General features: G+C 45.6%; 8 protein-coding genes across 8 annotated transcripts; 4 read left to right on the top strand and 4 right to left on the bottom strand.

Annotated features, from left to right (window-relative positions):
* Positions 1 to 194: 194 nt before the first annotated feature.
* Positions 195 to 3,700, top strand: IL334_006925 (uncharacterized protein; the record flags this gene model as incomplete). Its single annotated transcript, XM_062938622.1, has 8 exons — positions 195 to 230; positions 291 to 401; positions 458 to 1,138; positions 1,221 to 1,592; positions 1,674 to 2,207; positions 2,275 to 2,676; positions 2,746 to 3,312; positions 3,395 to 3,700. 8 exons carry the CDS (start codon positions 195 to 197, stop codon positions 3,698 to 3,700), a joined length of 3,009 nt encoding a protein of 1,002 aa, XP_062794673.1.
* Positions 3,701 to 4,595: 895 nt separating this feature from the next.
* On the top strand, positions 4,596 to 6,707 carry IL334_006924 (uncharacterized protein; the record flags this gene model as incomplete). The annotated part of the gene is made up of 9 exons (XM_062938621.1): positions 4,596 to 4,913; positions 4,985 to 5,069; positions 5,127 to 5,202; positions 5,270 to 5,455; positions 5,523 to 5,610; positions 5,673 to 5,801; positions 5,867 to 6,119; positions 6,186 to 6,286; positions 6,339 to 6,707. 9 exons carry the CDS (start codon positions 4,596 to 4,598, stop codon positions 6,705 to 6,707), a joined length of 1,605 nt encoding a protein of 534 aa, XP_062794672.1.
* A 1,767-nt stretch (positions 6,708 to 8,474) lies between these two features.
* IL334_006923 (uncharacterized protein) lies at positions 8,475 to 10,835 on the bottom strand (the record flags this gene model as incomplete). Its single annotated transcript, XM_062938620.1, has 13 exons — positions 8,475 to 8,694; positions 8,775 to 8,863; positions 8,926 to 8,960; positions 9,018 to 9,386; positions 9,451 to 9,645; positions 9,698 to 9,905; positions 9,969 to 9,991; positions 10,050 to 10,178; positions 10,236 to 10,340; positions 10,391 to 10,531; positions 10,594 to 10,635; positions 10,693 to 10,732; positions 10,794 to 10,835. 13 exons carry the CDS (start codon positions 10,833 to 10,835, stop codon positions 8,475 to 8,477), a joined length of 1,638 nt encoding a protein of 545 aa, XP_062794671.1.
* Positions 10,836 to 11,730: 895 nt separating this feature from the next.
* Positions 11,731 to 13,024, top strand: IL334_006922 (uncharacterized protein; the record flags this gene model as incomplete). The annotated part of the gene is made up of 4 exons (XM_062938619.1): positions 11,731 to 11,882; positions 11,932 to 12,566; positions 12,633 to 12,855; positions 12,913 to 13,024. The coding sequence occupies 4 exons, from the start codon at positions 11,731 to 11,733 to the stop codon at positions 13,022 to 13,024; spliced, it is 1,122 nt and encodes a 373-aa protein (XP_062794670.1).
* Positions 13,025 to 15,107: 2,083 nt separating this feature from the next.
* On the top strand, positions 15,108 to 16,612 carry IL334_006921 (uncharacterized protein; the record flags this gene model as incomplete). The annotated part of the gene is made up of 9 exons (XM_062938618.1): positions 15,108 to 15,333; positions 15,393 to 15,473; positions 15,533 to 15,583; positions 15,633 to 15,778; positions 15,843 to 15,944; positions 15,996 to 16,026; positions 16,077 to 16,196; positions 16,250 to 16,309; positions 16,365 to 16,612. The coding sequence occupies 9 exons, from the start codon at positions 15,108 to 15,110 to the stop codon at positions 16,610 to 16,612; spliced, it is 1,065 nt and encodes a 354-aa protein (XP_062794669.1).
* Positions 16,613 to 16,677: 65 nt separating this feature from the next.
* IL334_006920 (uncharacterized protein) lies at positions 16,678 to 18,481 on the bottom strand (the record flags this gene model as incomplete). Its single annotated transcript, XM_062938617.1, has 8 exons — positions 16,678 to 17,048; positions 17,102 to 17,201; positions 17,262 to 17,455; positions 17,504 to 17,607; positions 17,656 to 17,818; positions 17,866 to 18,138; positions 18,189 to 18,288; positions 18,353 to 18,481. 8 exons carry the CDS (start codon positions 18,479 to 18,481, stop codon positions 16,678 to 16,680), a joined length of 1,434 nt encoding a protein of 477 aa, XP_062794668.1.
* A 556-nt stretch (positions 18,482 to 19,037) lies between these two features.
* IL334_006919 (transketolase) lies at positions 19,038 to 21,429 on the bottom strand (the record flags this gene model as incomplete). Its single annotated transcript, XM_062938616.1, has 5 exons — positions 19,038 to 19,803; positions 19,865 to 20,675; positions 20,728 to 21,054; positions 21,113 to 21,224; positions 21,274 to 21,429. 5 exons carry the CDS (start codon positions 21,427 to 21,429, stop codon positions 19,038 to 19,040), a joined length of 2,172 nt encoding a protein of 723 aa, XP_062794667.1.
* Positions 21,430 to 21,973: 544 nt separating this feature from the next.
* IL334_006918 (uncharacterized protein) lies at positions 21,974 to 26,765 on the bottom strand (the record flags this gene model as incomplete). The annotated part of the gene is made up of 14 exons (XM_062938615.1): positions 21,974 to 22,363; positions 22,429 to 22,544; positions 22,608 to 22,805; positions 22,870 to 22,944; positions 23,011 to 23,101; positions 23,166 to 23,544; positions 23,603 to 24,736; positions 24,791 to 25,117; positions 25,184 to 25,477; positions 25,529 to 25,862; positions 25,923 to 26,246; positions 26,316 to 26,330; positions 26,390 to 26,638; positions 26,699 to 26,765. The coding sequence occupies 14 exons, from the start codon at positions 26,763 to 26,765 to the stop codon at positions 21,974 to 21,976; spliced, it is 3,993 nt and encodes a 1,330-aa protein (XP_062794666.1).
* Between the last annotated feature and the right edge of the window lie 74 nt (positions 26,766 to 26,839).

Genomic DNA, 26,839 nt, shown 5'->3' with positions numbered 1-26,839 from the left:
GCTGATGAGATGATATTGAAACAATGCCACATCATGCTATAACCTCATTCCTATAGCGGCGATGACCGCTCCCACTTCCACTTTTGATTTTTCTGAAATATTTCGGAAAATGATCTTCCATCTTTTGGTAAATATAGTAGAGTTACAATTGCAAGTTCAGTCTCTTGTATGTGTTTTCAATCAATCACAGCATCATGGTCAGATCATATATGCGCCATGGGCCAACACAGGTGAGCACATGTGTTTCTGATGTATGTGGGATATGTGATTGCTAACTTCGCCTTTAATAGGCTTTTGGTATCGTCAATTCACCTACCGCAAATTCGTCTTATGATGGTCGATTAGCTTATGTAGCGGGTTGGGAAGATGTATTGGTATGGGATGTGAAACGTGGAGAGATGGTCAGTATTTCTGCATGCTTCTCGATCTTCCTTTCCCGGCTTATTACTTGATGTAGGTATCTATGTGGCATTCGCCTTCGCACACCTCACCAGTAACATTCCTCACACCTGCACCATTGCCTTCATCCTCAACTTCAACTTCATCCCAAACGTTCGCAGTATCCTATCAAGATGGATCGATCAAATTGTGGTCATTTGATCCATCCACAACTGACGTAGAGGCTAGTGAGATCGTCACGTTCAATGGACACAAGAAAAGTGTGACATACATGAAATGGGATAATGATTCTTCTAGATTAGCTTCAGGAGGAACGGAAGGTGAAATTGTTGTCTGGGATAAAATTGGTGAAGTAGGTTTATTTAGATTAAAAGGACATCGAGGTCCAATAACAGGATTGAACTTCATACCTCATCCTAATTCCAACTCAAGCTCGAGCATTGGAACAAATCATCCAGGGTTTTTAATCAGTACATCGAAAGATACTTATATGAAATTGTGGGATTTGGGAACTCAACATTGCATACAAACAATAGTGGTCGGAAGAGGTGAAGTAACTTCTCTTTCGATAAAAGAAGAACAAGATGAAGACTTAGCTCCTGGCGAGAACGAAACAAATGAAGAGGAAGTAAAAGGTAGATGGATCATAATTACAGGAAGTGGTGACGGTGAATCGAAAATTTGGACTATTGAAAAGAATTTACTTGAAAAAGGTTTAAGTGAAAATGAGAACGGTGAAGTAAGTAACTTTTCTTCCTCAACTCATCACTCTTCTCCTTCGTCACTTACTTTTCGTAACTGATCATGACCATTGCTTCTAGCTACCCACGTTGATCCAACCACTTGCTATACTCCCATTACCCTCATCTACTCATCCAATATCGCAAATCGATTTTCACCCTACATTACCTCTTCTCTTACTTCAAACAACAGATAAAAATATTGTGATTCTCAGACTCCGGTCGGAAGAAGAAGTCAATGCTAAACGTGCTAGACGTAAGAAGAGGGAGAAGGAGAAGGGTAAAAAGAAGAGCAAATCAGATGTCTTGGAAGAAGAAGAGGAAATCAATGAAAATGGTTCTATCCAATGGGAAGAGAGAATCACGAGTTGGTGTGTTGTCAGAGCGAATTCCAAGATTAAAAGTTTCGCTTTGGCCGACGAAGAAATAGCTTCTGCTAAAGGCGGAGTTCAGGTAAGTGTGATCACCCCAGAGTTGCTTGACATTAGCAAAGTCAGATTCATCGTTAATATAATCTGGGTTGTTCAATTATAGCTACTCGTCGCACTTTCCAACAATTCGATGGAATCGTACACCATCCCCTCTCCTTCCTCATCTGCCCGAAAAGCCTCCAAGTTACCTGATGGGACATCTCCAGAACCAGTCAAAACACATGTAGTTGAGCTTCCCGGCCATCGACATGACATTCGTTCCATCTCAATCTCTTCAGACGATCAAGTAATAGCGACAGCTTCACATGGTACATTGAAAATATGGAATGCACGAACAACGGCATGTATCAGAACAATCGAATGTGGTTATGCTATATGTTCGACCTTCTTACCTGGTGACAGACACGTAGTAGTAGGAACCAAATCCGGTGAATTGATGTTATACGATATCGCTGCTTCAACATTGTTAGCCACATACAAAGCGCACAATGGATCTATATTTGGGATCGATGTCAGACCAGACGGAAGAGGTTTAGTAACTGGAAGTGAAGATAAAGATGTCAAATTCTGGGATTTCGAAATGAAAGAAAGTGGTGACGGTGAAAAGGTCACAGATAGATTAGGTAGAGAGACTGTTGTGAGTGCTTTGACTGAACTCGCTTCTCATGCCAAAAGTCCCACTGATGCAGGAGAATGACCAACAGTTCAAGACGAAACAACTCGCCTTGGTTCACGTGCGAACGCTCAAAATGACCGATGATGTTTTATCAGTCAAGTATTCACCCGACGGAAGATTCTTAGCTGTATCTTTATTGGATTCTACAGTCAAGATATTCTTTTCAGACACACTCAAATTCTTTTTATCCCTTTACGGACATAAACTACCAGTGCTATCATTGGATATATCATCAGACTCGAAGTTGATAGTGACTTGTTCAGCCGATAAGAATGTCAAGATTTGGGGGATGGATTTCGGTGATTGTCATCGAAGCTTGTTCGCGCATGACGATTCAGTAATGCAAGTACAATTTGAGAAAGAAAAGGGAAGTCACTATTTCTGGACAGTGGGTAAAGATAGGATGGTCAAATACTGGGATGGAGATAAGGTCAGTCATCGTGTGGGGTCCTTGTCATTATGGCTTATAGATCGCTGATTCTCGTGATTATAAATGTAGTTCGAGCTCATACAGAAACTAGAGGGACACCATGGAGAGATCTGGGCTTTAGCTACATCACATAATGGTCAATTCGTAGTAACGGGATCGCACGATAAATCGATCAGGATATGGGAGAAGACTGAAGAACCTTTATTCCTTGAAGAAGAGAGAGAACGAGAGATCGAGGCAATGTACGATTCCAACCTTGCTGATTCCTTGAATCGTGATCCCGATGTCGAAGGACTGGAAGGTGGAAACTTGAATGGGAATGAAGCAGAAGCGGTCCAAAAACAAACGAGCGAAACCCTCATGGCTGGTGAAAAGATTATGGAAGCTTTGGAAATAGCAGATACCGATAGAGAGACTCTAAGACAATGGGAAGAAGAGAAAATATCAACAGGAATAGAGATTTCAAGACCGAATAGAAATCCTGAACTGATAGCTAAAGGTGATATAGAAGCCGATGAGTATGTCTTGAGCGTAATTCAGAAGATTCCAACGGCAAGTATGGAAGATGCACTTTTGGTTTTACCTTTTAGACAGGTGGTCAGCCTTTTAGGTTACTTGGATGAATGGGCCTTAAAGGTGAGTCACGCTGCCAGCAGTAAACATCTACTTCATCATGGGAAAAGAGTGTATGCTTATATCACTGTGGATGTCGTCACAGGGCCAACAAACAGTATTGGTATCACGAATACTATTCTTCTTACTGCGAACACACTCCAACCAATTGATATCAAACAAAGTGATGAGAACTCCACTTTTGACACTACGTAATCATCTACGAGAAGCATTAGAGAAACAGCGAGATGTGATGGGATTCAATCTTGCTGCATTGAGATTCGTTAAATCTCGTTGGGAAAGTGAGAGAACAGCGGGACTCTATGAAGCGGAGGGAATGGATGAAGAAGCAGTCAGGAAGCGGTTGGAGGAAGGAAGAGGTAAAAGGAAAAGAATACAAGTCAGAGGATAAAAGCACGTACGTTCAACATACAAATAGGTAGACCTATAGTTCGATGCATAAGTAGGATACACAGATGTCATTTCGCGTTACATTGATCAGTTCTCGTACTCTGCTTCGCCCCACCTGTGGCATCCATCTCGACGATTTTGGTGACAGGCCAAATGCACTGATAAAGATGTTATGCTGAATGCATATGCAGTGTAAGAGCGGTGTACTGCTTCAGGTCTTGTAGCTGACGAATCAACTCGTCAATCTCGGAATATGACAGGAATGTCCAAGATGAAGCGGTGTAAGCCACATTGTGACGAAAGATGGGCTTTCCCCTGCTCGAACTAACTACAAAGGGCAAAGTACAGATAGCGCTGCATATATCCATCGTCCACGTACGACTACATTTCAATCTGTATGAAACGAGGGGAAACCAATCTTTGTGGGAGGTTTAATGGATTCCAGACTGGACTAGTTCAGTCTCAGGTCCGGTATTTGGCTAGATCATTTCATTTTCTCATGAAATGGTAAGGGAAAAGGTAAAAGGGGTATGCATGTAGAGGATATCTTTTCGATCGTTAATTTAGGGTCCCCTTGGTCTCGGAAGCACCGCAATCGAACCGCCGCCTCTTACTAACCGTCGCACTACTGGTACTGGTACTTTGACCGATCGCAATTATGCCTCCGAGTCTCAAGGTACGGGTGCCTGCGCATCGCCCCGAGTGTTGGGCTTTACGACTATTTTCGAGTAAAATTGTCTACTTTCGGACTAACTTATCCTTTGCTTGCAGTTGACAATCATGCAAAGGGCTAATCTTGACAACATCTAGATGTATATATAAAGTATATGAACCCTCTCTGTGAGACGAGGAATCCCCATGCTCTTTTTTCCATCCATTTTCTAAACAGCCTCACTATGTCAGTCGCTCAAACTTTTGGCGTTCTTGCTCTTCTGTCTATTGTGGTGGCTTCACCTATACAGAGTCGAAGCTCAAAATCACAATCTATACAATGGGTCGACTGCCTTGATAACATACCTGCACCGATACAAGAAGCCAACGTCACCCTCCCTTCACCACTTCCTGATACGTTGAAATGTGGTTATCTTACAGTGCCGTTAGATTACTCCAAGCCAATCTGCGAGAGTAACAGCCTTAACATATCCTTCGCTGCCAATTTTGTAGACAGTAGCAATGGCTTACTGTTCTATAATCCTGGTGGTCCAGGAGAAGAGGTGTGTACTAAAAGTTAAGTAACGATAAAACAGTAATAGCTGACGTAGAGTGTGTCTTCCCTGTTTTACAGGCTCGATCTTATGCATGGGCATTAGCTGGACTTTCGATCGAACAAATAAGCCATGTCGATGGATTACAAGACTTTGATTTTGTTGGTGAGGAATGAAACCTTTTTAATTGTTATGTTCCTTTCTGATCGCCAGATGTCTCAGCTATCGATACCAGAGGTACATGGAGCAGCAATGCTTTCAACTGTAGTGCAGCGAATTTCACCCTTCCCATCAATACGTGAGTCAACAGCATCATATGTGTTTGATTAAATGGCTCCAGCTGACGATCTGTCCCTGCCTTCCAGTCCACTTAGCGAATCCGAATATAGCCTTCTAGGAGAGAACATTGAAAGTTACATCAAGGATTGCGCTAGTACCACTTCTCCCCAGGGTCTTTACGACCATGTAGGCTCAGATGCCGTTGCCCAAGATTACGAGTCTGTCCGTGCCGCCTTAGGTTACGACAAGCTTAATTACCTTGGGTACTCTTAGTGAGCATTAATTCACCATTTCACCTTGCAAATACACTAGATCTCACGCTGATTCGATCATTTATAGCGGAACTATATACGGCCAGGAGTATCTCAAACGATTCCCTAACAACGTTGGCAGATTTATTTTGGATGGAGTCGCTTCCTTCTCCCAGGTATGTGTAATACCGAGTAACGTCTGCTCTGAGATCCTGTAACTAACGAAATGCTTCACCAGTCAAACTTAGACTTCCTAACGGGACAATCGAATGACTTTAATCGGTTGCTTGAAAGAGCCGAAGCTTATTGTCAATATAACTCCACCGCATGTCCTTTAGCTTCACTCGGAAACGGTTCAGTCACTGCTGTAAGTATCCGAATTTTTCAAGTGTTTTTCGAGACTCAGCTGATCACTCATGATTGTTCGTGAAGACATGGGAGCAAGTTATCAAGCAATACTCTGACCCTGCCGCTTCCAATGGTACTGTATCCAGCGGAGATATTGCAGCTCTTACCAGTGTGGGACTTTTCAGCGGTACACCTAGATTCTTGTCCTTCATTGGTGCCATTGCTCTTGCTGCTACCGGAAATGTCACCGCTTTCCAATACGAAGGGACCGAATTCGCAGCAGCTTTCACCGATAGCTCCCTTGCTGTCAGCTCACCGACCCTTTGTGCGGATTTCCGTAAGTCAACCAGCGGGTTCTTTGTCCGTTGCTCTGTTGGCTGACTCTGAAAGACCATCGATGTAGAGATCGATGATGCATCTTACGAAGGATACAAGTCTCTCATAGAGAATGCGAAGTCTGGTGATAAGTACGGAGCCAGCTACGGGATATTCGATACGCTTGCTGTAAGTCTACCAAAATGCCGTGTTTTACATATACTGACCACCTCGGTAAAAGGCTGTCTGTGCTTTCTGGCCGTCTACTGCCGCAGCTGATCTCAAATCACGATACAATACGGTCACAGATAAAGAATATCTCATTGTCAGCTCCGATTATGACTTAAACACTCCTGCTGAATTTTCAGATATCGTCATGACTTATTCTCCTCATGCGACACACATCGCAAGACACGGAGATGATCACGGTTCCTTTTACGTACCAGGTCCTGTTCGTGATGCCATGCTGGATTATCTTTATAACGGAACCATACCTAAACCGACACAACAAGATATATACTCGGTTTACGGTCCTGGGCAAAACAAATCTGTCATCGCAAATCCCTACATTGCTCCCATTGGTGCTGTAGCTGGAGATATCACCGAATGAGCTGCAAAGGTAGAGTGCTGAGAAGTTCAATTCATAGGGGAGGCAGCGAGATCTGTAAGAAAACTTATATAACCAGCTTGATGGGCGCGCCAATGGACATTTTCTTTATGGCATTGGACATATACCTAACTATTACCGGACAGACAATGACAATGTATCAATTTATACTGTATCGATTTGTCCTGTATAACTTGATACTGTATCAATAACCTCACTCGGTTTTCGTGCCCAGACACACCTACGCTCGTCTCAGGATACTTGCCGTTCTTGGTCGCCATTACACTTGCGAGCTGCGCTTGGAACGTATCAATGTACATGATCAAGAAAGACTTATCCATAGGTATTGTATGTTCCCAGAAGTTTGACGCATTCTGTCCGCCGCAACGCTATGATTTATGCATCAAACTTTTGGGAGCATACAGTACATACTGTATCTCATGTTGACCGAATCTCGTTCGTATTTCTTTTTTCTCTAAATATCATTGATATCATTAGCAAGGCGATCTTTAAGAATCGAATATCCACACAAGAGGGTTGTAGCTCATATTTTATACCTCAACTTTTAACTCCCTTTCACGCCCTACAGAACAGTATACCGGCCGCTGATCTTCACTCACCTTCATCGGCTGATACCCAAGCCCAACCTTTCCACATCTTGTTAGTTCGACCAGTCACCAGATAAAGTTAATGCCGATGAGCCCTTGGTGTTGGATTCTATGAGGGGTGCTCATGCCACCCATTCATCTCGCTGATTTAGGTCTTGACCATGCCGTCAGTGTGAAAGGCCAACAAGACATCACAGTCGTCTTAGCTTACATGAACTACTGTAAAAGGCAAAGTGAATGAAAGCATTTCACACATTCCCGTGCTACCTACAAGCGTCTACTCCACAGTTCTTACCAATTATGCCACGGGAGAAGTCATAACGAATTTAATCAAGGTGAGTATGTTGTTGATGCCGTTACTGAAGGAGAGGCCAATCAATGGGTTGACCGGTGAGTGGTAGGCCAGGCCAAATTCATGGCGAGCACATATCTCACACGGGTCCCGAGTTTTCGAATTAACTTAGAAAGGTAGTCCAAGGATGAGCGCCTAAAGGGAAGTCACGGTCAAGTGAGCCCAAAGGCTTCACGTATACTTATCGGTAGTTATGATTGTCCTGGATTCCTAACCTTCGACTTTATCGCCGACAACTATGTTGCCGCTCTTCCAGAGTGCGTTATAATACCTCTCCGCCCTCAGCTTGAGGGAGACATCAGGTTTGTATTTGCGCAGAACGGAGATGGGACGTACGGAGGCTGCATCAAATCTAGCATCAATGGCAACGCTTTCATACAATGCCTTTTGAGACGAAACTAGGTACGTACTGGAGACGAAAGTAGTGGGACTTCTGATGTCTAAGGCCTAAAAGTCACCTGCAACGTTTGTAAAGGTCGAAGAAGATTAGAGATGCTGACAGTAGAAATGGTATACGTCCTGGGAGAGGTGAATAGGGAAAATTCCGACAAGAATAACATGCATCAAGTATCTTGTGATATCTGTACTGAGAGTCTCGGAATCTTCCGCGCACTCAAGCTGTCCCCAGACGCAGAAGTTGCATGTGCAAATACTAATTTGAGCTGCATATTGATAAGACAAGACATTCCAGCACCCTCGCTCCAGTATCGTCATCTCATGTCACACGTCAAAGGAAAAGGCCCCTCGTTAGAGAATCGGAAGAAACGGTTAAATACATCAACCTTTGGCATAGCGGCCGCTACAGGGGAGTTATACGGAGCTGTGTTCAAGGTAGTCGTCGCCCTCCTTCTTCCCTCCATATGGTGTTTCGGCTTGATGAGGCAGGCTGTACTCAAGAGGAGGAACACCGTCAGGAGGATATACACTCTTTTGCCTCCACTGCGCGTGTCTTGTTGAACCACCAAACAGGATGTCCATAGACTCGATTGGGATACCTTTGGTCTCAGGAATCCAGATGAAGGTGAACAGACTACCAAAACAATATAGAATCAGTATCGTTCTCATGTGCCTTGTGCTACATCCATAGACCCAGATAATCAGGTCACTCACACTGTGGCAGCACATACTCCCGCGAAGAAAATAAAAACTCCCCAATCCATCTTCAATAACATCTTTGGGAAAGCTTGGGTAGCAGCGAACTGCAAATTTTGCAATCAGCACCTCTCTGTGTTTAGGACCTTCACAAGTGAAGGGGACTCACACTGGCAAACCATTGTCCACAGCCCGCCCAGGCTCCTGTAAAACAGCATTAATTCAAGATCTACGCGTCAACTGGGATGGACGATCACTCACCAGCAATACTTCTCAGTTTGACTGGGAATATTTCAGCACTGACTATCCAAGGGAGACCATTACCACCGAACGACCAGAATAACGCATAGAGCATTATGATGGCAGTCGCAGCGTTACCTCCCTTTTTGGTCGATTCGGAAAGAACTTTGGCTGTACCGGGGTGACCAACTTTGATATAAGATCCGAGATAGATGAGACACAGTCCACAACTGGCAGCAGAAAGCATCCACGGTCTTCTACGGCCAAATCTATCGATACCGTAGATGTAGAAGGCGATAGATCCAGTGGCTTTGAAGACTCCGTAGATACCAGTCCAAAGGGTGACATCGGTCAAACCGATAGCTTTAAAGATTGCAGGGGAATAGTAATCTTCGAAGGTAGTGGTCAGTTTAGATGTTACGAATTACTACGCTTGCTAGTTGACTAGACTTACTGATAGTAATGGCGCCTGAGAAGTTCTGGAGGAACATCATTCCCCATACAAGAATGAAACGATGTCTAATGGATGATATCTTCATTTCTCGCAGACAGCCAATGAAATATCCTTTAACACCTTTCCCCTCACCTCCAGCAACTTTGTTCTCTTCTTCGATCCGAGTATAGATCATGCCCAATTCCTCTTGGATATCTGACGGTCTTATTAGCCGTATGTCAGGAGTTTCGGGGAAGGGAAGGCTCACATTGATGATCAGCGGGTAGCATTCTCAACCATTCCAAATTTCTGATAGCTTCCGCTTCTTTACCTCTCTTGATCAACAACATAGGTGATTCCTTGAAGAACAGACATCCAATAGCGAACATACCACCGGGAATAAGTTGAACAGCAATAGGGATCCGGTAAGATTTACTGGAATGAAGATCGATAGTATGGGTCACTCCATAATTGATCTGTACCATGGCAGTCAGTCGTCACATTTGACAGCGGTAAGATGTACAATATGACAAACTCACCCAGAATCCAACCAGGTTACCAACTGTTTAGCGATTGTTAGCTTTCTGATGCTCATTTTCAGATACTTAGGAGGCACGTACTTTGATATGCGATCTCGAACAGACCTGTCATCACACCTCGGACCGGTGGTGGTGATAATTCAGCAAGGAATGAAGGCACCACAGCTGTTATAATTCCGACTCCGAGACCAGTCAATACTCGTCCAGCATCTGCAATTCGACGATCAGGTAAGCTGTGAGGTGCATTACAGTAATTGGAAACCTTACAAATCATAGACAACTGATGAGAAGCGGCGGTCATCACTACGGCTCCGATATTGAAGATCGCGGCGGAGACCTGTAGAGCGGGTCGACGACCCCAAACCTCCATCACTTACCAGGATGTCAGCAAGTCATATATCACTACGAGTTGTATGACTTACTAGGCCAAGCAAAAACCGCTCCGAAGAAGCATGCAGCGGTGAAAGAGCTGGTCAAATTGGCAGAGTTGCTAGTCTTCTGCGATGCGGTCATATTGTCGATGCCGAATGCAGCGGTGAAACCTGGACGTGTAATAGTTGTACCTGCAGCATTTCATCGTCATCAATTGAATTTCGAAAGCTTAAGAACGATGTCAGCGACCCACCTATGAATGCCGCATCATAGCCAAACGTAAGAGCACCACAAGCTGTAAATGAGGAAATGTCAGCTTCTTCACAATTGTGCTCCGCATAATATGACCTACCGATGCAACATCCCATTAAATACACTCTCCAGTTGTAAACCTTACAGAAATCGACAGATATTAGCGCAGTTCGCTCTACTGGCAGATTTCCATTCACTCACAGCTGGAGGTGTCGGACGATCTTCGATGATCTTAAAACCCATTGAATCAATGAATGAACAAAAGTGTGGAAGGATATTACGCGATTGATCGGTGATCCACGGGGTCTCAGAAGGTCGGTCTGGGGTCTGTCGTTATATACTTTCGGTCGAAATTGCCCCCTTATTGATTTCTCACCGTCGAGTGGGAACATGAAGCTCTCATGACCAAAACTATTTCGGATGGAGTCGGTATTTTCCGGAGGAGATTGGTAATTTCTTATAAAGTTGTTGGTATTTCGGACTTTGCTATATGTGTGGTGATGAAAATAGTTCTGTTTGAGGAGAATTATCGCTTTCTCAGGCTCAAAGTTCAAAAATATATTGAACATGACCACCCGGTTCTTGAACCTCTCGAATTCCCAGCTGATACAGGGAGAAACGCAGAGCAAGGAGAAATCGGAACCTTCCCGACTGTGCAATTGGGCAGCTGACACACTTTACCAGATCCAAGTTCTTATTTATGTTTGTTTTCCTTATGAATGATTACCCCGGTGGGGCCCCATTAACGTTTTGCGTGGTAACACATTTTCGGTTTACTTCGGTACATTCCGTTTAGACCAATTGACGCGCATTTGTACGTGACTGCAACGACTTTCAAAAGATGAATCGCTCTTTGGAGGACACATTCTGGCAGGCTATTCCCTGTATGACGGCACACTTGCGAGCGACAGAGAACTTATGCATGAGTATTGCCACCCTCCAAGACGCATCAACACTAGGATACCCCTGTTGTAAGCAGATTCGTTCATGTCGGCTTCTGTCCGGACCCGGTCCTGTCCGAAACTACCGAAGCAATTTGCTTCGGTAATAAACCAAGATTGCTGAAGAGTTCTTCCTTTTGTATTTGGCTTATCATTCTGTTCAAGGTCCTTGTCCCGACTGAAGTGGAGAGAATATCATGGAGCCACCGATAATTCAGCGTGAATACGTTGTCAAAAATGATACCAGACAGCCTGAGGTGCATTGTTCTACAATACAAGCTGCCCCGGGGGTAGAGTACGCGACGTGGTTTGGAGGTACCAAGGAGGGTACTTCGGATGTCAAGATATGGTGAGCTAAAGATCCGCGGTAGATCGAAAGAATTTTGACCTTCCTCTAGGTTTGCGAAACGACTTGATGGTCATTGGTCGCCACCTCGCGTCATCGCCGCTCAAGACGACTTGGTTCACTGGAATCCCGTGTCGTTCCTTCCCAATGCCAATCATGACCCGTCACATTTGATAGTTTTCTACAAGGTTGGAACTCCAATTCCTACATGGAAAACTTATGTCACAGAAACGTTTGATGGAGGGAACAGCTGGTCAGACCGTCGGGCACTTGTTCCTGGTGATCAGAACGGAGGTCGCGGTCCTCAGAAGAATCCTCCGATCATATTGTCCAATGGAGACTGGATCAGTGGGGCAAGTAAAGAGGTAACCCTGGAAAGAGGGAAGGGGCTCTGGGATGCGTTCGCAGATGTTGCTCCTAGACCTCACGCGATGGATAATTTCAAACAAGGGGAGAAGTGGATCGCATCGAAATTCATCGAATTACCATCAGATAGGGGAATAGAGTCAGGATCATTCCCAGGAGAAGGAATCATCCAACCATCTCTTTGGGAATCCAAAGATCAGCCAGGGCACGTTCATATGTTCTGTAGAAGCTCCATAGGGAGAATTGTACGCGCCGATTCGACAGATTTCGGCAGAACTTGGACGCCAGGTTACGCAACTAACCTACCCAACAACAACTCCGGTGAGTGTATATCCTCCTGTTAGAATTAGTTCAGGTTTTTCAAGGCATTGATGCCTTGTTTCACAGGTCAGTGTGTGACTCGTATAAGAGACGGCCGACTCGTCGTGGCAGTGAATGATGTTTACAAGAATTGGGGACCAAGAACTCCCCTGGTCCTCAAGATTAGCTCAGATAACGGAGAAACCTGGTCTCATTGGTGCACTTTGGAAGATCAAGCACCTCCTGCTGGTTTCAAGAAAGTTGTTGCTCTGGAAACGGGTATCGTGAATGATGGGAAATCAGAGTTCTCGTGAGACGTTTCAGCGGAAATGTCGAGACAGCTAACTGACATGCCCTTGATTCCTAGCTATCCGACGGTCACTCCAACAGCCCTAGATGATGTCACTGGCGTATGGGTTAGCTATACATGGCAACGCCGGGGCATTGTAGTTTGTAAAGTGTTTGACACCGTGACCTGAACGAGGGCCAGGATGCGTTAGACTGAGTGAGACTCTTGACGCTGACGACTCATTCAACACAGAGAAATCTTGAAATTAAGACCTTAGCAGAGAATTTAACGAAGTAGAGTATACCACTTTGACTTCAATTGGCATGTAAAATCTAGTCTCAAGATCAACATCCTGATGTCTGATATGAGGCGTGGTGTACTATATGCTCCGGGTTGATAAGATGCGCACATCGTTATACTCAATATTACGTTTGAAGTACTCTGCCGACATTCAGTAAGGACAGTTTGCAGGGAAGATTTCGTGCCCGTTTGACTCAAAACGAGCAAGTAAAGATACATGGAGATTAGTGTAAGAGTGTGTCAAGCTACGTTCACATATCCAATCGGAAGCTCCACCAACGTTCTCCACATATTTGTATAGAGGCAGATCTACACGTCAGCCATTTATATCTCTACCGCTTGGAGACATGCCTTCATATGTAGTGATATCCTCAGCTCAGTCTTGTTCCATCTTGGCGACGGTCCCCGTATTGGTGCTTCTGCAACATCATCGACTGAAGAGGGTCGTTCGAGTACAAGCTTGATGAGCGCGACCATGCAAGGCATGGTGAGTACCCAGAGAACAGATATGGGTTAACGCGGTATTTTCGGGTCGCTGCTCTTGAAATTTAGAGTACATGACACTGCTCGGCCCGCCGGTCTAAAGGTCAAGGTAAGATAGCATTGCGGTCGTTTCAGCTACGCAGAGGAAACCCCCAGTGAACCCGCCATTGATCTACCCTACGAGCGGCAAGTTTATGCACGGGTTGAAACTAGGGTACCTTAGCTTGCACTACTTACCTTGGAACACAGCAGATATCAGTTGACATCAGACTTCGCACTGACATGATAGCTCGAGCCATCCAATGCGAAAGTCATGAGTGCAATGAAGTACGCCCATTCGATGCCAAATTTATTGATGAGAGGTCCACCGAAGAGAGTAATCAAACAAGAAGAAAAGCAATTGAGAGAACTTGCTAGATTGGCAAGATAGGGGGAAGACAGTCCGGCTCCACCCACCCAGATTTGATATGGCGTCAGACACTGCTGGTCCAACAAATGACAAGTTATATTGAGCGCAGCTATCAGCAGGCTGCTCCTAAGATCCTCGGGTTGTGGACGAGAATACGGTTTACGCTCCGAACACAAAGATTTGACATAAGGTTCCACAGAGGAATTTAGTCGTCTTGGACACATTCAGATACGCATGATCGATTTCGCTAGAAGCGTCTCAATCCTCATCGGCCTTGTGATGGGACGAACGAGCGAAGGCGAATATCCTCAAGATAAGGTATACGAAATACGAAGTAATATTAGAGAATTCAAGATATACATTTCTTAAGAAGAAGTTCTATTATTCGAAGTAGGACTTCCACTTATATATCTGATATTTCTACAATGCTACATACCTTACTACTCGTTTCTAAAAGCGGCAAGACATTCCTAACCATAAGGTTACGCCAATGTCTAAGACAAAGTAAGCCATAGTTCTAAGTTATCCAATGTACGCATGTAGAAGGTGCCAGGATCCGAATCATTCCTGTACGGATCGGATCATGACAGGCCTGAGAGGAAGCTTCGAGTTCAGTATCGTGGACACTGACGTTTGCGATTGCAATTTTATCGTCATCGTTGCTTGAAAACATCAAGACTATGGCTTATAAAGAAGGGGTAAAAGGCAAGATAGAAACAGATAAAGGAGCGACTGATTGGGAACAACTAGGCCATGGCATGGAAAATTCACTGATAGCTTATCATAAGACTATTTATCTTCCTTAAGCGATACGAAAGGTATATCGACCAGCCGACGCATGAGGCGTTTGCGTCGGCTCTACATAATTTCCTCATTCGCGGAATCTTATAAAAAGATGCAGAAATACTCTACTTCGTGCGAAAGGGATTAATCAAATCGGTGAATTTGACGCATTTGTAGACCGGAGAGTGACAAACACGTTAGCTGTAAGCGCCGAAGATATTGATATCCACCGATAAAGTAATCCATCACGCTCATCTCAGTTCATCTGCATTCATTTCCGACAGGTTAACCAGCAAAAATGTCACCAACTTACGAAAACGTAATCATCACAGTTGAGCTCTCCAACAAGAAACTGCAAGAAGTGAAGGAAAGCTATCCCAATGTTTTCTACCATCCAAAGGGAGAAGTCCCCAAAGAACATATGGAGGTAGCGGATATATGGTATACCAATTGGCATGGTCTTCCATCATCCGTGAATAGTTTAGATCAAATTCCTCGCACTAAAATACTTCAACTGTCATCAGGTGAGGCCATCTTGTGAGGCGTGTCGAAATGGGTGAGGAGAGACTGACCTTTTATTTAGCTGGTGCAAACAATGCTCTCGGTTCATCGGTTATGCCAACAGAAGAAGCTAGGAAACAGATCCAGGTGTGTTCGGCTTCCGGTGAGTGATATGACCAGCATTATGTCCCTTCTCTTCCTTTGCCAATAATCATTTGATAGGAATACATGTTCTTTCTATCCCGCAATACATCGTTTGCAACGTGATCAATTGTGAGTGTTGGGTATACCGCAGCTCCCTTACATCGTTAACTATGACCAGTGTACATGAAGCTGCAGATGCAATTCCATATCGCCAGAACAGATGCCATCTGGCCCGCCAGAGATAGGATCATCAAAGAGTCCGGTACAAGTGGGCAATCATTTCCTGGTAACAGGTCTCTGATGGGGAAAACGGTTGGATTTCTAGTTAGTCTTACGGAGTGACGAGCAGTGATACACATGTGATGTTAGCTGATTTAAGCTATGGCAGGGTTACGGACATATTGGACGAGAAACCGCCCGACTTTGCAAAGCTTTCAATTGCAGAATCATCGCAGCAAACTCGAAAGGGGACAAGCGGGCCGAGGACGGGGTGAGTGCCATTCGGATAAGCTGAAGGATTTCACTGATTATCACTCATTAGTACCGAATCCCGGGAACAGGGGATGCGGATGGTAAGCTCGATGCGCGCTGCGAAAAGCACTATGACTGACCAAATTAATAGGCTCTATCCCAGAAAAGTATTTCTCGACCACAGACACCTCCTCTTTTCGAGAATTCCTATCTCAATGCGATGTGCTCGTTGCAAGTCTTCCCTCCACCCCTCAGACCACGTATATGCTCAGTCAGGAACATCTCGGTGAGTGATCAACGCAAAGGGAAAGCTGACATTCGAAGAGTCTCTACCTGCTGGAGCTGTCTTCGTGAATGTCGGTCGGGGAGATCTGGTCAAATCAGGTGAGCAATGCCGTACTTACCGATAGAACTGTACAGAGGTTGACAACCTGCATAGAATACATTCTAGGAGCTCTTGATTCGTCAAATGGGCTTTGGGGAGCTGTTCTAGATGTCACCGATCCTGAGCCTCTGACTGATGGACACGCTTTGTTCACTCACCCTAATGTTATCGTCACCTCGCATACCAGTGGAAGTTTCGAAGGGTATTTTGATAGTGGCGCAGATCTGCTCATTGCTCAAGCAGAAAGGCTCAAGAGTGGATCAGATCCGTTAAATGTGGTCGACCCTGCCAAGGGTTACTGATTCAGTGGATATAGTTGGGTAGACCGTGGATGCATATATATACGGAACATTACACATTGACATTCCTAACATTTCCATTCCCTTGCCAATGCTCTGCCCATCCTGCGACAGCCTTCCTCCATCTCATCTGCAGGAGGAAGAGAAAAGCTGATACGTACATATATACGCCTAGCTTCTTCCTCTGTACTCCACGTATTAACAGATGGAGCTTTGAAAAACTCCGAGGGAGCCATAAGGATTTTCTCGCCTATCATAGACTGGAATACTCGCTTAGAGATCTCTTCCGGGTCTTCTGCGGGGAAAGATGGGTGGTTCTCGATCTTGAGTCGTACCCATAGGAACATGCCTCCACTAGGTTGAGGGAGTTCTATGGTCTGAGCCGGAACGTGTTGTTTCAAAAGGTCTAGCATCTGAAGACATCGCTTGGAGTAGATGTCTTTGGAAGTTATTAGCGGGGTCAACAGGTTTGTTCACGATAGATATACTGACCAGAGATGTGAGGTATATATTTCTTTTCAAATCCTTCGTGGGAACCCCAAGCACGAAGTACAGCCGTAACGGCGGCAATGGAAAATCCAGATGGGCATTGCTACATGAAGGCTATGTTAGTCGACTTTCGAGTCAGACATCTGAATAACGCCATACGTACCGTAGCGCTTTCTCGTGTGTTCATGATTTTCTCAACAATTGTTTTGTGACCAGTGATCCATCCCAATCGACTGCCAGGAGCTACAATCTTGGAGAAACTATCTATACGGATAACTCGGCCATCCGTGTCTAGAGAAAGGAAAGTGGGGACGATTGGACTGTCTGCTCCATTGGGTCTGATTTGCAAGAAGCAGTCTGTGGGCACATCAGCCGTGCAATGTAGAAGGTCTTGAGGAGGCTCACATGGGTCATCCTCTACGATCAGTACTTCCCACTTTCTGCAGACTGAGTAGATCTCCCGTTTTCGTTGAACAGGAATCGTGACACCCGCCGGGTTGGAGCAAGTACTAGTGACAGATGAGCTTTTGATTGAAGTAGCGGTACACTGAACTCACGGCACAACTACCAGCGCTTTCGGTCTCGGTCCTCCCTTTTCCTGCTCATCCCAATTGGCGAGTATGTCATCCAGAGCATCCGGGTTTAGACCTTCCGCATCAAGTGGGACACCAATACATTTGATTCCGAAAGTTGCAGCGGGACTCAATAGACCCGGATAAGCTGGTTAATGTTAGTTACTGGCAGTATTTGACGCAATTGAAACTCACCAAACTCCTCTACTAGCATGTAGTCTCCCCTATCGAAACAAGCTCTCATTACAGCATCTGTACCGTCCGTGTTACCAGCAGTACAAAGATTGACCCAGTCGCTGTATGGTGGTGCGTGTACGCGTTCAATGTGTTCCTTGATCCACCCGAGAAGATGAGGGGTTCCATATGTAGCACTGTATTGTAGTTCACCCGCAAGATCTGGGAAAAGGTGATCGCCTTTGACCGGATCACTGTAAGGAGCTAGAGGGAGCATATCATTTGGAGATCTGCCTGTGGAAGGTCAGTCAGGTTTCATTGCTTCTCGCTATATAGATACTTACTCCCATGACCTGGAACAAACACAGATTTTCCCGCAAATGGAACTGACAGGGTCATGCCGTTGACTGGCCATGTTGATGGATGAGGTATTCCAACACCGAACTGAGCAAGTTGTCAGGTCAGATGTTAGTGAAGTAATAAACCTGAAGAGAGGCCATCTACTTACACTGATCATTCCAGGTATCTCGAAATACGGCCGCAACTCCTTAAGCTGCGACCGCTTTCTGCCGGTTGTCTCTTGACTGAAGTATTTCGAAAAGTCTATCTGCACTGGTGCGGGATTGATGGACGGCATGATGGACTTGTATGAAGCTGCTGATGGAAGTCAGAGAGGGTTGGATTTTGAAAAAATGGTGACAATCTCAAATTCACAATATTGAATGGAGTCAAAGATCGTCATAAAAGCTGTTCCCCCAAAAGTTACGGCTATCACCCATCGATCTCGCTTGTTACGTTGAAGATGTTTTGTCTACTGATATTTCACTTGACTCGGTTGTAAGCGTCGGCTACGGAATCGCACATGCAACAACGGATTTGACCGACAGCGATGAGCCAATGATACCGGAGCAGATTTTTAGGCGAATGTTCTCATTTTCTGCTGGCTTGACACTCTGAGTTGTCCTATTGACGGGGCGATTCGGAAGTCAGCTCTCTGCTCAACTTCGCAGCCTATGTAGATCCTTCTCGAAGACTGGTTGATTCTGATCTAGAAAAGTCATACATCAACAAATACCTTTGCAAACTTTTTAAAATGATAGGGAAGACCTGCGCGATCGATGGCATGCAACACAATTGAGCAATACATCATATACATCATGACAGATTTGAATGATACAAGTTACAGACTTTATCTAATGCCCTTTGCTCAACAAAAGCTCTTCAAACTCACCGACACCAGGAAGATCCCATCCGTTCGATCCTTTCCTTGTTTCAGCCCAAGCAGTGATCTTCGACGCAAGATTCTGTGGGCCAAAACCGAAATGTTCGAATAATGTAGAATATGGAGCAGAGTGACCGAATCCTGTCATGTGAGCTCCAGCGTGTGCATATTTAGCCCAACCAAACGAGCAATATGGCTCAATGGCAACAACGAGGGATTTGTTAGACGGAATGGTCGATCTTCGGTATTCGACAGATTGTTGATCAAATCGTCCCATATGTGGCATGGAGACTACCCTGACTTTGTAGTCCTTGAGTATCTTTGCTGTGTCGATGGCACGGCTCACTTCAGACCCTGTAGCCACCAGTGTAATGTCGGGTGTCTCCTTCTCGTCACCGTGAACGATATACGCTCCAAATTGCACTTTGTTACGATCGGTTCCCGATAAAAGAGGTACCGGTTGTCTAGTTAGGGAGAACAGACTTGGCCGATCATCGTCCTTTAACGCTAAGATCCAAGCTCCGGCTACTTCTTCCGCATCGGCAGGTCGCACGTAATTGAAATTGGGGAGTGCTCGCAAGAAGAGCGGGAACGCTACGGGTTGATGCGTAGGACCATCTTCACCGACACCAATGGAGTCGTGAGTCGCGATTGCGATGAATCGAAGTTTCATTAAGGCAGCCATACGGAGCGATGGAGCGGCATACAGCCAGAAAATGAAGTAACTCGACATGATACTGTGTAAACGTATCAGAGTGAGCTGTTATTCTTCGATTTCGCCTGCCAAGACAGACTTACGGGACGATCGCTCCTTTATGCCATGCAGCAACACCATTGGCCACTCCTACCATCGCATGTTCTCTGATACCGTATCGGACCTGTCGACCGGAATAATCGCCGTATCCTGATTTGGGGTTTTGGAACTCGACCATACCATTCCAGTTGACAAACGTGGACTCGCATAAATCCGCACTTCCTACCAAAAATGACTTATCCTCCGGGATGATAGATCTGAGCATGATACCACTGGTCTGTCTCGTAGCCTTAGGATCAGAGGGAAGCGATTCCTTTGGAGGGAGATTAGATTCCCATCCCTCTGCGAGCTGACCAGCCAATCGACGATTGAGATCCGCCGATTCTTCAGGATATGCTTGCTCATATCTCTTGTAAAGGTCATTCCAATCATCTTCATCTTTGGCTCCTCGAGTCTTGGTCTCGCTGAAGTACTCATACACTTTCTCAGGCACGACAAACTTCTCTTTAGGATCAAAACCAAGTGCTGTCTTGACTCTCGCAACATCGTCTTCCCCAAGAGCAGCTCCATGAACCTTTCCACTACCTTGATTCGCGGATCCAATACCAATGACAGTTTTGATATTGATAAAAACAGGTTTACCTGTGAAGGCTTTTGCTTGCTCGAAGGCTTCTACGATAGCAGAGAGATCGTTTGACCCGTCGTCCACCTCCAGTACATGCCATCCCATTGATCTCAGCTTCGCAGATGTGTCATCAGTGAAGCAGATGTCGATTTTTCCGTCGACAGTGACCGAGTTGTTGTCGTACACAAGAATCATATTGTCAAGTCCCCAATGACCAGCCATGGATATAGCTAGATATATAAAGTCAACAATTACCTTGAAAACATAGGTTAAAACGCTTACCCTCTTGACCAATACCCTCTTGTAAACAACCGTCTCCAGTGAAACACCACACTTTATTATCTATTATGGGGTAACCATCTTTGTTATACGTAGCAGCCACATTTTTGTTGGCTATGGCCAATCCGACAGCATTGGCGATACCTTGACCTAAGAGACCGGTTGTCAACTCAACACCAGGGAATTCGATTTCGGGATGACCTGCAGCGATGCCATCCATGGTAGGTGCGTGGTATTGCTTGATTTGATCGAGGGTCCAGGTTGAGTATCCAGAGAGGTGGAGAAGAATGTACTGTAGTAAACAAGCATGTCCCGCTGAAAGCACAAATCCTGTGCTCATGAACCAGAATATGAGTACAAGGACTTTACACACGTGAAGGATACTCACGGTCTCTGTTGACCCAGTCGGGGTTTGCTGGATTGTATCTCATGCTGTATTTCCACAGAGCTGTGGCGATTGCAGCTGCACCCATCACTGTTCCAGGGTGTCCTCCTTTGTACTACGCTCAATGCATTAGCTCGCGGGAAGCACAAGCTCGGGAGGCTTACCTGTTGACATAAATCGGCACTCAAACATCTAATAGTATTGATGGCTAGCTTCTCGGTCTCAGCACTGGAAGTTTTCGCTGGGACGTGGGGCTCTTTTCTGAGCTCCTTGCCGTGTGAAGCATCTCCGTCAGTGCTATGGGTTGCGATTGGTGACATCTTTGGAAAGATTTAGTTGGAATCGACATATTGAATCACACTTTGCTGACGAAATTCAACCAAATAAATAAACAAAAGATGATGGTGTACCTATTTGAATTCCGGAAGAATGTCATCTACGATTATTGGTCCGAACAAATATATATCCGGAAGGGTTATTCATTCACCTTGGGAACCCCGTGGATACAATGGGGCGCCAGGGAATCAAACGGCATGAGACACGTGCACGCTCATGGAGCGGAGATCGTGTTTGATGAGTACGAGTAGTTTGGCTAGATATCCCAGCGTACTTCCAGAACATAACAACAAAATATCAATGGAAGTTTGGGCCGGAAGACGGATTTTTTTCGGCTTGTGTAGATAGCCGGCCGGAGCAATGTTACCTATCCCCTGCACGGTGTTCAACCGGAAGTATCCAGCGAATGGATACTGCTAGCTCAGTCTATGATATTATGGTATGCAAAGGTACGTACATCTATGTTTAGTTCTCTGGGTGCGCATTCGCTTTGTACAAAAGATATCGCAGGTCATGTGCGGAGGCTGTTTACAGATCAGATGAACCCCATCCACCGCCTCCGGGTGTTTCTATCTTTACCCTGTCTCCTGTTCCTAACTTGGCAATACCGTTGCTACCAACTCCGATTTCTGTGAATCCGTCTTCTTCGACTCCAACACTCCGATTCGATCGGTATACAGTATTTTTGCCCCTGGCTCCATCTTGTCCTCCTTCCAGCCCTCGAGGATGGAAGACTCGTCTTTGAGAGACAATGGAGAAATTCAAGGGCATACGAGCTTCGAACAGCTTGGACATACCGTCCCCACCCCTATATCTACCTTGACCTCCAGAACCCCGTCGGACTGCAGACTCTACCAGTAACATCGGACATCGTTGCTCAAAAATTTCCGTATCAGTGAGTTTGGTGTTGGTACAGTGCTATGATGAGGGACACGATAAGCCCGATGTATAAGGCGGAAGATAACTCTGGCCGGTGGACTCACAACATGCACACAACTTGAACCGTTCCAAGATGGACCGGCACCACTGCCACCCCCAAGGGATTCACCATATGAGAATCCAGGTGTCACTTTACCAGAAGCGTCTTTGCCACCGGATCCTAAGAAGCAGCGTGTTAGTCGTCTTTCAGACAAACGGCACAAACAGACGCAATGGGACTTACCGAACCCCGTGGAAGAAGCACATCCTTGAGAACAAGCAGCAGCTTTGAAAGCTTGCAAGATGATATCTACCAATCTCTGGCAAGCAATGGTAGATCCAGATATAGCTACTACTCCAGTGGGGTTGATATACGAACCGACGGGAACAATGTTCTCGATCGGGTCGAGAACACCCTGGTTGAGGGGCATGGGAATCTCCGCTGTTTCACATTGTTCAAGTTAGCCTTTAAAAGCAGAGGAATCATCATGGGCCCAGCAACTTACGACTGATCATCGATCGTAGACAGTAGATAATAGCGGCGTATGTGAGTGCAACAGGCATGTTGCAATTACCCAACACTGGAACATCGACCTTAATAAGCATACAACTCTGGTAGGCAGGGGAAGACCTTTCCTGCAGCTTACCTTGTGGACCAGTTCCATTCCAATCGAAGACGGCAGTTCCCTCTTCTCGATCTATTCGTACTTCAAGCTTGATCTCTGTACCGTCGTCCATCTAACAGCTGACGGGATCAGCATGCTGTTGATCGTGCCATACACGCGCAGAGGAATGTGCTCACATAGTCACTTGCTTTCAATGGTTTACCACCAAATTTGTCAAATGTCGTCCTTAGGAACTCTCTGATCGTTTCTCTAGCGACTACTTGTATCTCCTTCATGTAGAATAGTACAGTCTTGGTTCCAAATTCCTCAAACAATTTATGAACAAGCCTGATCCCCCTTACGTTCGCTGATATAGCTGCTTGAAGATCTGTGATATTGTGGTCGATACGACGTGTAGCACTACATCCAGGTCTTTCAGCTACTTTGGCGAACAACTCTCGAACACCAGCTTCGTTGAATTGGCCTTGGGACACAAGTTTGAAAGTGTCGATGACCACACCTTCTTCCCAGAGCTCTTTCGCGATTGGGTTCATCGACGTGACACCTGTCCCACCTCTACGAAAGGTCTGTCAGTGACCACTTTGCAAGACAAAATATGGACCAAATCACTCACATATCACTGTGATGACCCCGACTTGCAACATAGAACAATACTTTGGTATCATTTCCAGGCTCAAATACTGGGGTCACAGTTGTTAGATCCGGCAAATGTGTGCCACCCCATTGAGGATGATTTGTCAAGAGCACATCTCCGGGTCGCAGCCTACCAAGCCAGTGGTTATGTTGAGCTTGAACGGCATATTGCATACTTCCGAGATGAACGGGAATATGGGGAGCATTTGCTACAAGAGCTCCGTCTGTGCCGTGGATTGAACACGAGAAGTCCAGCCGCTCCTTGATTGATACGGATACAGAAGTTCTCTGAAGGGTATGACCCATTTGTTCAGCTATTGACATGAACCTGTTTGCAAAGACCGCCAACATGATAGGATCCGTCGAAAGCTCTTCTTGAGTTTCATTCTTTTCGCTTTCGGCATCATTCAGACGTAAAATGACATGCTCCTTGAGAATAGTCGCTCGAGCTGAAGGTTCCACAACGATTGTTTGAGTGGAATCAACAATGATAGCTGGACCACTGATCTGACTGTTGACAGGTATGTGACTAAGAATGTAGATGGGTGTCTGAATCTCCTTGACTCCTGATGCTGTGTCGAAGTAAGCGATGTTGTGCGCTGAGGCCTTGGTAGGTGGTAACGATACAGATTGTGCCTCTTTTAAGCCAGTTGCATAATCTGTCGGTGAAACATTGAAGGTCTTGCCCTCGCCTCGAACACGGATATTTGACATAAGGACTTTTCTATTGGATGAGAACGAAGTTTCTCTCAAATGTGCTTCGATGAAGTCCGATTTGAGAGAAGGACTGAAAGGGATTTGGAGTATGGTATCGGCTCCGTCATATTGTGCTGCTATAGTCACGGTGAAAGCGACCTCGCTCTCGTTTGCACCTTGTTCCTGAAGTTGCCTGAGAACATCTTGCTTGAGTGTTTGTATCCGTTTCGCAGCTTCAACGTATGTTCTGGATGACTGAAAGTCGTCCACCACCTCAGCAGTCAGAGGTAAAGCTCCCTCGGCAGAAAGCGAAGCGCAAGCGATACCGTATGCCGATAGGATTGAGGAAAATCGAGGAACTACCACGGTCTCTATACCTAGACCTGCCGCTATAGCACATGCGTGTTGACCGCCAGCGCTGTAGGAATTGTAAGCGAGACAGTACAAGGGTGCGGAGATTATAATTACTCACCCGCCAAAACAGCATAAATCATGGGAGGACATGGCAAATCCTCGCTGTTCGGTGATCTGTCTCATGGGTCTACTCATACCTTCGTTCGCCACTTTGATGAAGCCAGCAGCTACCTCATGGACTGTGTAAGGCATCTTATCGGGTCTCGAAGCATTGATTTCTCTGGTAAGTATGCTGAATTTAGTCTTCGATGCTTCCACATCTAATGGTTCATCCGCATTCGGTCCAAAGATCCGCGGGAATTGAGAGGGAATGAGACGTCCAAGGACCAGGTTTGCATCCGTAATGGCTAGCTCTCCACCTTTTCGATAACAAGCAGGACCAGGGCTAACAGTCAAGTGTGAGTGTCAGGGGGATTTTTAGCAGAAAGCCAAGACTGTGACCTGTACGTACTGAGCACCAACACTTTCAGGCCCAACAACAAACATCCCGTTTTTGTATGTCAATTTCGATCCACCGCCAGCAGCGACTGTCTCTATGGAAAGTTGAGGACATGCAATCGGCACGCCCGCCACAACGCTCTCGAAGGTGAGTTCGAATTCTCCTGAGAATCGAGAGACGTCCGTTGAAGTTCCTCCCATGTCAAAGCCCACTACAGGTCGACCACGAGTTTGACTATATGCGGTCAGAGCGGAACCGACGAATCCACCAGCTGGACCTGATAGTACAGCTCGCAGTCCAGAGAATCTATAACTGAGTTAGTGATTTGATCGAATTCAGATATAGAATGAGACTTACTTTCCAGAAGATACCAGTCCACCATCGGACTTCATAAACTCGCTCCTCTTTCCAGCTTTCTTCCCAGCAAAATGACTATTGAATCCGTCTACATAGGCCCTCAATATCGGTGACAGGTACGCGTCTATCGCAGCAGAGTTACCTCTTGGAAGGACTTTTATCGCGGGTGAAAGATCAGACGAGAGCGAGACTTGAGTAAACCCTATTTGACGCGCAATCTCTCCAATCTTTCGCTCATGTTGGGGGAATGTATATGAATGTAACAGGCAGATAGCTACAGCACGCAAACCTCTATCGAACAAAGCTTTCAGATCCCGCTCTACCTTCTCGACGTCTTTCGTTGGCCGACAATCAGCATAATGTGTGCGTATATTATCGATATGATCATACTCACCAAGTGGTTTAAGTATTCTGACAGCTTCCCCACTAACTCCCATGACTACCGCTTCATCTCCTACTGCTTTTGCACGTTCGATCAACTCATCAGCACTAGGTGCGCTTTGATCTAATGACCATCCCTCAAGCGTCACTCGCTCTCCAGCTTGTACCACATCTTCAGGCTTATATAGCATCTTCACCTTTCCGGATATTGACAAGTCGAACAAGTCGGGTCGAGTCTGATCTCCGATTTCAAGCATGTCCTTGAACCCCTGTGTCAGAACCAGACCGAACGGTTCACCTTTTTTCTCTAACAATGCATTGGTAGCAACCGTTGTACCTGAATGGATTTACATGAGTGTGTATTCGAAGTAGACATGAATCATGCTGGATTGCTAGATTCACTCACCCATTCTGACTGACTCTGTCACACCGAATGTATATTAGTGACAATCGTGAGGTCCTGGCAGTATGCTAGCTCACCTATCAAAGAAGTATCATATACCTCTCCTTTCAACACCTTCTCCTTCTTCACTATCTGCAATAGCCTTCTGATACCTTCGCTGGGCGCATCATCATAATTCGCTGGATCTACACTAAGAAGCTTGAACGTAACCTGCACACCCTGGTCAACTTGGTCTCCGGTGATGATATCGGCGTTGCCAAGAAGCTCGAGAGGAATGGGTGGAGTGTAAAGGTGAGATGGTATGAAAGCCCAAACATCACAAAATGCTGAGGGATTTGCATTCAGCAAAAAGCACAGTATAGCCAGAATTGATGGAAGTAACTCACTCCCTCCCCTATCAATGGCTACTCTGACACCTTCACGTTGCGGGGTAACTACCGGTGAGATAGCCATGACAGTACTTGACGAACTACTGAACAAACTGAAACGAAGGCAAATATACGTTGAAGACGTCAACCCACAGCAAT

Source organism: Kwoniella shivajii, chromosome 10 (assembly GCF_035658355.1).
Source record: "Kwoniella shivajii chromosome 10, complete sequence".
Classification (NCBI taxonomy): Eukaryota; Fungi; Basidiomycota; class Tremellomycetes; order Tremellales; family Cryptococcaceae; genus Kwoniella; species Kwoniella shivajii.
This window is presented reverse-complemented; position numbering and strand designations above follow the sequence as displayed.